Genomic DNA, 10,000 nt, shown 5'->3' with positions numbered 1-10,000 from the left:
TCTTTCTGGAGCTTAAACTTGCATAGATTTGCAACTGTGAAGAACGTCATAGATGATGCCCGTTGGCGAATAAGCAAGAAGCTCTATGACCTTGTCTTTGATGTTCATTGACCTTTAACTATCATGAGAATAATAGAAAAAAGATGTATGATTTTTCCAGAAGTTTTATTGACTGACTCATGGTTGCACTCTTGCGTAGTGTTGGTCATAAAAACCTTGCCCAGAGGTATTTGTTACATAGTTACACTTGGTTGATTGTATCGCAGTTTTGTTGATAACCAGTATAGCCAGCAACATAAAATCTTTTTTTTTATTGTTAAACAATCCTTGATCGGTTTTACTGTTATGGTATATTTCTTGCGAGTCTGCAACAAATTCTTCAAACTTTATGCTGTTTTAACATTTCTCCAGCAACCGGCATCGCAACGGCGTCTTGCGGGCCCACGTGATCATTTAGAGTGACTCACTTGCAAAAAATGTTCTATTTTGTAACACCAGTCAAGCGACTCGTCGTCCTGGTAATGATAAATTAATTTTCTTGAGAAATCTCTAGAGACACAGATAACAAGAAGTAATGAACAATTTCTGGTGGACGAACAAAAGGAGCGAATTTTCGTCCACCAACATGGAGGCGATGACGTAACCGTGAAAACCACCAAAAGCCGCTTTCGAAAAAACTGAAAACCCACATGTCAGTAATACTACTGCAAAGTAAGCAGTATTACAGATGAATAGAACTTGAATTTGTTACTCTGCAAAAGATAAACAAACCGATAATTTTTTGGGGTCGTATAGGTTTCAATAACTGAATACGTCATATGTTTCATTTACGTAATTAGCAAAAACTAAAACAATACCCATTTGAAACTAAATGTTAGTCGCTCTCCACTGCCTTCTAGAAACTGTTCAGTTGTGCGAAAAAAGATGTTACTTTCCTGGTCGCATGCTAGTTTTTATTGAGCGAATACAAATATAATTGGCGCGAGCTCTTTGCTAAGGTTAAGTTTTAAATGGCTTTCAAGATAGAGACGCGTCAGACTGTCAGAAAAGTGTAAAAAAAGACAATCTTTGGCAAGAATAAGGATAATTTCCTTTTATTGCATCTTGTAATTTATAGCGAACATTCCCCGGAACATTCCCTTCCTATCTAAAGTCATCGAATCTAAAGTCATTCCCTTCCTATCTAAAGTCATCGAAAAAGCTGTAGTGTTTCAAATAAATCTTTATTTGGAAACTTACCAGGTTTATTCCACCTTTACAGTCTGCGTATTGTAAGCACCACTCCACGGAACAGGGGCACTCAACGTCAATTTTTGGAAAATATCTGTTCGGAAGACGATTTGGGATCTAGAATTTTCGGAACATTTGTTGTCAAATTTCTTGCTTGCCTGCCTGTCCCACTCGGATTTTCGAACATCTAAAAAATGGATGATTGCCCATTTTTAACGGATTTTTACCCTAAAAAGGTCACCTAGAAATTTCGGAAGCCTTTTTTCCGGCTGAAATTTTCGAGAAGGTAAGTTTTGATCTCTATAATTTTCGGATCACTAGACTTTCAGCTAGGAAATCCGAACGGACGAAAAATTTGTAGGAGATAATAATATGCCTATATCTACCGTTTAGATACTAAAATACGTTTAACAATGCTATGTTTAAGTGGTTTTGCACTATATTCTCGTTGGGTGCCCCTCACGGAAACCGCATTTTGACGTCTCTGGATCATCGTGAAGATGTTGTCCTGGTTGTAACTTACTCGGTGGAACGCGGAGAACATGAACCAAGCAAATTACGTAATAACACCGTGACGGTGCGCAGCGTTAAGGACGAACACGACGAATTAAAGGCAATAGCGTAGTTTTATTGAACAGAAATGCTCAAAGTTCCTAGTGGTACAACCTTGCAACTTGAAACGACGATAATATATTTACATCGACGGACCCAAGGTCCAGCCCAAGGTCGCATGCAGAGTTGAGAGGTAGATCACAAAGTCGTAAGGACGATGAAAGTCGGTTCGAACTAAAAGGCGATAAAAGGAAAACAGAAACTAATTTAGCTAACAACCTATATAAAAGTAACAAAAGGGTATATAGAAGGCTAAGGTAAACGCTAATAATTTCAAATAGCACATCAATGAAATACAACAAGAAATAAGATCAAACGAGCTGATTAACAATCTATATAGGATACGGGATACGATGATAGAAACTTGACAATGATCATATCTGATTCAGAGTAGATTGATCAATAAATCCATGTTGAGTACTAACGATTAAAAACTGACTGAAAACTAGATACCAAAGCAAATATATTAGTAGAATAAGACAAGCAAAACTTAAACTTAAAACCGACACTAAATACTGGAAAAAAACAAAATCAAGAAAACAGTGACACTTACTTTGGTTTGCACACGCACCAATACTAGTCTTGACCAAAAGCTCTATAGAGAACTTGACGATGAGCACGAGTGTAGATAGAACTAAAATCCAGATGGATGAAGAAGTTAACCTTACGAAGTCTACACTAGAACTGAACTACTGTGAAAAGCACTGAAACTTATGACTAGCAAAGGTAAAGGTAAAGTAACTTTATTTAACGTCGGTAGTTCCTTCAGCTACGAGGCTGGTATCAATGGAAGCCGACGTGCCTGAGATAACCCAGAAAACATTACGCATTTCCTATAGTAGTAGTAGTAGTAGTAGTAGTAGTAGTAGTAGTAGTAGTAGTAGTAGTAGTAGTAGTAGTAGTAGTAGTAGTAGTAGTAGTAGTAGTAGTAGTAGTACTTTATTTAGACACGTATCACTTGGTGAGACAGAGGCTCGTTTAAATGTGAAGGTGTATACAAAAATTAAAAGTAAAATTACAATACGTTATCTATTCAATAAAAGTACAAAGCTAGACTATAAAATTGAAATTTAAAGACTAGACTATAAATTTAAAAACTAGACTAAAAGATTTAACTATATAAACTACTCGATGCAAAAATTACAACAACAATTAGCCTGGTGGTCAGATTGACTTTGTTCAATCAGTAAATTTTTAAATATGAGGGTGTTAGGGCGAAGAATTCGCAACCATAATAGCAAACGTTATCTATGAAGGTGACAATCCTTAAAGAAATACCGAAACACGTACTAGCGATAATGTAAAAAATAAACGAGAAAACTGTTACAATATATCGATATCTTCGGATGCCATTTGGAGTCAATGCAGCCCCAGAGGAATTTGAATGCAAATTACAAGCCGAAAAATACCTCAGCGATCTAAATGGAGTAGACGTCTTAAGAGACGACATATTGGTATCAGGGTCAGGTGATACCATCAAAGAAGCCAATACAGACCATGACGACAACCTGATAAGGCTACTTCAAAGAGCACGCAAAGTAAACCTAAAGTTTAACAGTAAGAAGCTTAACCTTCGTAAGACAGAAGTACGTTACATGGGCCACGTCCTCACCAGCGAAGGCCTCCAGGCAGACCTAGATAAAATAAAAGCTGTCAGCAACATGCAAGCAAGAAACCCTCAGTTTACTCGGCTTTGTCAATTCAGTATTTCGCCAAGTTCCTACCAAGGCTGTCAGAGATTGCACACCCAATACGTGAGCTGACTACCAAGAATAGAAGCTTCGCGTGTGGTCAAAACAGCATGATAAGGCCTTCGAGGAAATCAAAACACTCGTTACAAGGCATCCAGTACTTAAGTACTACGACATGACGGCAGAAGTAACCATACAGTGTGATGCCAGCGCGAAAGGACTTGGAGCAACATTGCTTCAGAATGATTAGCCTGTAGCATTTGCCTCACGTACTCTCTCTCAAGAAGAACAGCGCTACGCTCAAATTGAAAAGGAATGTCTGGCAATTGTCTTTGCATGCGCCAAGTTCAGCCAGTACATTACAAGAAGAGAGGTTATTACAGTTGAAACTGACCACAAACCCGCACTGCAGTCCATCTTTAAAAAGTCTTTGCTAAAGAACCGCCCCAAGCAGACTACAGAGAATGCTGCTACGACTGCAACGTTACAACCCCAACGTAAAATACAACTGAACCAGGTTCTCGAATGTACGTTGCTGATCACCTCTCAAGAGCGTACCTCAGGCAGACAGATGACTCGCCGAAGGATGAATTTCAAGTTTTTGCGCTGGAGCAGGAAAAAATAAACCCACTTGAAGCCGTCAAGAACACAAATGAGAGGCCGTCTCAACTACAGAAGGCCACCGAACAAGATCCTGTTATGCAAGCGCTGAAGAACACTATTCTTATTGGATGGCCTGACACGAAAGACCAAGTCCCTTAAAAGTTCTAGAATATTGGAATTTCCGTGAAGAATTGACACTGCACAATGGAGTCCTCTTTAAGAATCAACGAATTATCATCCCTCACTCCCTGAGATCTGAGATGTTAGCACGCTTACACTCCAGTCATCTTGGAACAGAAGCATACCTCAGGAAAGCTAGAGATTGTATTTTTTGGCCTGACATGACCACACACATTAAAGAAGCAGTGACCAAGTGTGAATTTTGCGCAGAATACCAAACAGCCAACCCACAGCAGCCCGTGCAGACCCACAAGATCCCAGAGAGACCTTGGAGTCGGGTAGGAGCAGACCTTTTCTCACTTCATTCCAAGGATTACATAGTCCTGGTGGACTATTATTCAGACTTTGTCGACCTTTTGAAGAACACCAGCTCATCAGCCGTGATCAAATTCCTGAAAGCTCAATTCAGGCGTCACGTCATCCCTGACGTTCTTGTGACCGACTACGGACCGCAGTTCGTGAGTGGAGAGTTTTCGGAGTTCACCACTCAGTGGGAGTTTCAGCATGTGACCTCCTCCCCGTACCATCCAAAGTCCAATGGAAAGGCAGAGTCAGCCAAAAAAGTCGTGAAGAGCTTGTTCAAGAGATCCCAGCGAGACAATAAAGATCCGTGGCTTAGTCTGCTGAACTACCGCAACACTCCAACCACAGGGATGCTGACCAGCCCCGCCCAGCGCCTAATGTCACGAAGAACCAAGACATTGGTTCCCATTAGCACCAACTTATTATACCCAGAAGTCCCCGAAGGAGTCCAACATCAAATACAGCGGAAAAACCAGATGGCCAAAAGCTATAACGACAGGAACGTAAAGATACTACCAGACCTTGAAATCGGTCAGGAAGTGCGACTTACCCCATTACAAAGAGGAAGGACATTTCATTTTACGTTTCATTTAACTACACTTTTTAACGAGATAGTGCGATGAATATTGCACTCGTTTATTGATTAGGACTAAGCGTTTGTTTCAGTGATTAGGCCTAAGCACTCTTGAAAGATTTTAAATTTCAATTTACGGGTCTGTTAACTACACTTTTTACCGAGATCGTGTGAAGAATATAGCACTCGTTTACTGATTGAGCCTAAGCACTCGTTTAAAATTTTAGCTTTCATTTTACGGTTCGGTTAACTACACGTTTTAACGAGATAGTGCGATGAATATTGCACTCGTTTAGTGATTAGGCCTAAGCGCTCGTTTCAGTGGTTAGGCCTAAGCACTCTTTTAAGATTTTAGCTTTCAATTTACGGTTCGGTTAACTACACTTTTTACAGAGATCGTGTAAAGAATATAGCACTCGTTTACTGGTTGAGCCTAAGCACTCTTTTAAGATTTTAGCTTTCATTTTACGGGGGAGGGGTGGTAATAATCACTGCGTAGCCGCGTAGCCACTCCTTTCCTTACTAACATATTCTAGGAGGAAGAGTGGTATACTAAGCACTGCGTAGCCGCGTAGCCATCACTTTTCAAGATCCGTTTTGGAGTGGCGGGGTATTCAGCAGTTACTCCGCTTCGCTTTTAGGCTTGGCTAAATCAGGCTAAATCTATATATTAGCAATTGATTTGTAATGTCTCCAAAGAGAATCAGTTTTGCGTTAAAAGGAAGTAGAATTGTCATTAAGTAGCGAAGCTTCGAGCGGCGAAGGCATGCGTGCGGAGCACTAGGGTTAAGAAAAAATGGTAAGCCAATGGGACTTATTCGCGCGGCAGCCATATTGGCCATAGACAATGAATTTCTTACCCAGAGCCTCGAGTTGAAAAGTTTGGGAACGAGGTTCGGTGGAGCAAAAGAAAAGTTTTCAATCCCCTGGGACTCAACATGGCCGTCATTTAAATATTATTTTGTTTCCATGCAAATTTGCCCTTGATACCTCGTTCTTGAGCTGAAAATTCGAAAGAATATTTTGCCTTGAACGAGGCATCAAGGTCTAATTTAAATTTAAAAAAAAGAATATTTAAATGACGGCCATTTTGGAATAAGGCGTATGGATGAGAAAAATTTTTGGCTTTGGCTTATGACGTCATCGTACGTACATCCGTACGTTCAACTCTTCATGTTAGCCTGTGCGCGAAATGTGGCACTGCTGACAGGGCTTAAAAACGGCTGATTGGTCGAGAGGTTATGACGTAAAAAATGCCCCTCTCATGAAATGCGCATGCGTTCAGTTTAGAATTCATGATCTTTACATGGTGTTCACTGTTGTGTTTCTGCGGAATGCATGAGCATTTATGAAAAATTCTACTGTACATGTGCCTGAGTCGAAATTTATCATGTTGTAGATCCTGATACTTAGAACATAGTTTTGGGCTATTTAGTGAACAGATGGATATGAGGACAACACGTATTCTGTGTAAACAACCATGGTTGCGATTGTTGGTTGTGACCTTTTAATATTTGAGTGGTTTTCAGAAAAGCCATTTGTTATGAAGATCAGAGAAGTCTTTTCCATCATGAAGGAATGGATTGGTCGCATTTGCCTTTGGCGTTGTTTCAACATGCACAAGCTCCTTGACTTGTCAGTGATAGATACGAGCTGTCTTTCGACAAAATCATTATCTCCTCCTTTGTTTGTTTCATCTTCTTGATTTTTGTCATCATCTTGATCATCGTCACTATCGCTACGTTCATCCTCGTCTGCAAGGTATCTAAAACAAATATTTATTGTAAAGTTTTTCTTGGTTAAATGATTATAGTTAGCGCCTGCTAAGCTTGTTGAATTTTGATTCATGAAGTCACTTTGATTTTTCCTAATTTCCCTGCATTAAAAACCTCGAGGCTTCACGGACAGCTTACAGTCGGTGTAATTTGTAGAAATAAAAATTGAGGCACATGTATGTCATTGTTTACTACTGCCACATTCTGCATGTTTCTGTAGGACTTCACCTATCTAAGCATTTTATTGCAGTACTCGATAATTTGGACATCTACAATTAAATGTACACGTTGTATCTTCTACACTGTAGCTAAAGTATATGAGAATAAACGATATTTTCATATCATTAAATTATGTGGTTATTGTTGCTTTCTCTTTTTTATACCTCAGATTTTCGCAACTTTTCTTGGTATCAGTCATTTTAATTGTTTTGTACTCTGGGGACGATGTGGCCATGTATGTTAATTCAAAAATTGATTAATGTGGTTCTTAATGTAAGTGCTCCAGTATAGCTTCAATTGACACTCCTCCTCTATACGGTTTGATTGTACCAGTTTTGGACACGACAGGGACAACATGATGGAATTTTTGACATTCTGCTGGTCATGTGATGGCTAAAACAGATGGCTGTATGTCCATGAGACCAGTGCACATGTGCCAGGCAGTAGTTGTGGTACATGGGTGTTGTTGTGCATCGATGAAGTGGATGTCGTCCTCGATGAGCATGATAAATGTTTTTTTCCCCACGTAGAGCAGCCAATAACATTGTAAAAATATATTCAGCATCACAATTTCCCCCATATACAAGATTAGAAGATTAACTGATATACAACAACATGCACACAATCCCTTCACTTTGCAGTCAAACCAGCTCAAGCGTTCCTCTGACGAGCAGATTAATGAGTTCATTATTGCAGATTTGATTTCAGGAATCATTTCAACAATCTGGTTCTCGGATGAGTGATGCAAAACTCAATCAAGCCTCAGGTCAAAACTTGAATTTTGATTGGATTATTGCTTGCTTCCGGTGCCAGGCCAGCGTGAGAATTTGACAGGTGTAGCAATTTGCATAATCTGCCCAGGGCGTAACAAGCGTGATTTGCCTTTATTTTAAAATTAATTTCTCTATCCAATCTTTAATTCAAAAACATGGTGTCTCAAGTTTGAGGATACTGGTAAGATTACGGTAATGTTGCTAGAGTGAAATGACAGTTGTTTGGAAGATTATGCAAATCAGTAAACCTGTGAAATTCCCACGGCAGCCTGGCACTGGGAGCCAGCAATATTCCAATCAAAATTCGAGTTTTCAACTGAGGATTGAGTTGAATTTTGCACTATTCATTTGACAAACAGATTATTCAAAATGGTTACCGATATAAAATTTGCAATAATGAACTCATGAATCTGCTCATACCAGAGGAATGCTTGAGCTGTTTTGACTGTAACTTTCTCAGTAACCTGGTTAACACATGCTTATCCCTTTCATTACATATACTTGTAACTGAATGTTATTCAATTTTTATTGTTGTGTCGTATATTTTGGAATGTATGCCTCAGTTGCTTCCCTTAGTATTTTACCAATTTCCATTTGGTTTTTTTTTGGCAAGTTCAGTTTAGTACCGGTAGTTATGAAATGAATTTGGGTAAACAAGATACCACATCACTTGTCCAGCCAGAAGGGAATTGTAGAATTAAATCCACCAAACTTTAACACTTTGATGCCCAAACCGGCCTAAGCTGGCCAGACTTAGTATCTTACTCTGTCTAATGCCAGAGTATTTTACTCTGTCTAACGCCAGACCATTTTACTCGTCAATGGGGAACCCCTGGGAGCCCGTGGGTTAAATTAAGACCATTGGCCTTTTGTAGTCTGTTATTTTTCTGTTGGACAGACCAACATTTTATTAGAATTTGTTCTTAATGACAAATGTCTATTGTTCAATTTACATTTCATATGACGCTGTTTTTTGTTATCAAGCATTTAGTTGACTCATATTTACATATGCTGCCCGCCAGAGTCTTTTCACCTATATGCCCTTTAAATTAATTTGGGTTTCCTATTCGTTGAGTATAATTTCATAAATGCATCACAGAACTTCCTTTGTTTAAATGTTTGAAAATTTTTAGTTAACTACCTGGTTCGAAAGAAACTCAAGTTCTGCAGAACTGCTACAACCCTTGACTTTTGAAGCTTTCTTCTTTTTTGTGAGGGGGTTCTCTTTTCGTTGTTAAATTTAGCATCAAAATATCTTCAAACATTCCTGGTGCATGCTCCTCGCTAGCCTGCGAACGCAGATGTATTTCCATAAATCTGCATTCGCAGGCTAGCTCCTCACATAAGCTTTCCATCTTGGATGGGACATAAATTTTCTCCACCTGCTTAGTGTCTGGTGAGGGCCTTGTGAAATTGCTGGAAAAGTGTGCTAAAGGTGGTTTCCACTTTTGAAAAATGATTTCAAAATGGGGCAGATAAGAAGAGGTTTCACTTGTTTCATTTTCGTAGTAAAATTAATGCAAAAATGTTATACATGTAGGTACTGAAGAGTTCAAGCTTATTGAATTTTTTATTGTATACATAGTTTGTTATGTGGCAAATGTTCATGTACTCTGTTTACATGTCTTATTACTTAATTTGATGACAAGGCTGATTTGTTATCATTGTTTTAAAAGAACCTAAGATGTGGCAGTGTCCCTGGTAACTCAGAATGGCAATGTCTTGGCATGCAGTTATGAATCCACCCTGATAGGTGTAGGTTTTAGTGAATGTTCAGCCCTTTAACCCCTAAGAGTTACCAATATTTTATTTCTCCTTATGTTAATGTCTCTTAACTGATCAAACATGAAGGTTCTTGAGAAAATGGGAAATGATCTACAAGTGAAAAAGGACTTGATTGTGAAATAAAATAATTATTCTCCTCATACATGTATGTACCATAGGAAATGTCTGGAGAACAGTGTGGAGAATGTGCATATTGATATATTAATGGATTTAAATGGTTGACTGTGCTGAAGGTATTTTCATTTATTTGGCAAG

General features: G+C 38.9%; 2 protein-coding genes across 2 annotated transcripts in view; one reads left to right on the top strand and one right to left on the bottom strand.

Moving 5' to 3' along the window:
* The window catches only part of LOC138012809 (fibrillin-1-like), a 45,872-nt gene that overhangs the window by 30,177 nt on the left and 5,695 nt on the right, over positions 1-10,000 (bottom strand). The window lies entirely within an intron of this gene.
* On the top strand, positions 3,189-4,295 carry LOC137968908 (uncharacterized). The gene is made up of 2 exons (XM_068815377.1): positions 3,189-3,573; positions 4,051-4,295. The coding sequence occupies exons 1-2, from the start codon at positions 3,189-3,191 to the stop codon at positions 4,293-4,295; spliced, it is 630 nt and encodes a 209-aa protein (XP_068671478.1).

This window comes from Montipora foliosa, chromosome 8 (assembly GCF_036669935.1).
Source record: "Montipora foliosa isolate CH-2021 chromosome 8, ASM3666993v2, whole genome shotgun sequence".
NCBI classification, from domain to species: Eukaryota; Metazoa; Cnidaria; class Anthozoa; order Scleractinia; family Acroporidae; genus Montipora; species Montipora foliosa.
Note: the sequence above shows the minus strand (reverse complement) of the source record. Positions and strands in the feature narration are given on the sequence as shown.

Excerpts from the sequence above, each read along its gene's own strand:
- LOC137968908 (XM_068815377.1), top strand. The coding sequence starts at position 3,189 with ATGCCATTTGGAGTCAATGCAGCCCCAGAGGAATTTGAATGCAAATTA. Across the intron at positions 3,574-4,050 it reads GCCAAGTTCCTACCAAGGCT|GTTCTCGAATGTACGTTGCT; the intron begins GTCAGAGATTGC and ends CAACTGAACCAG.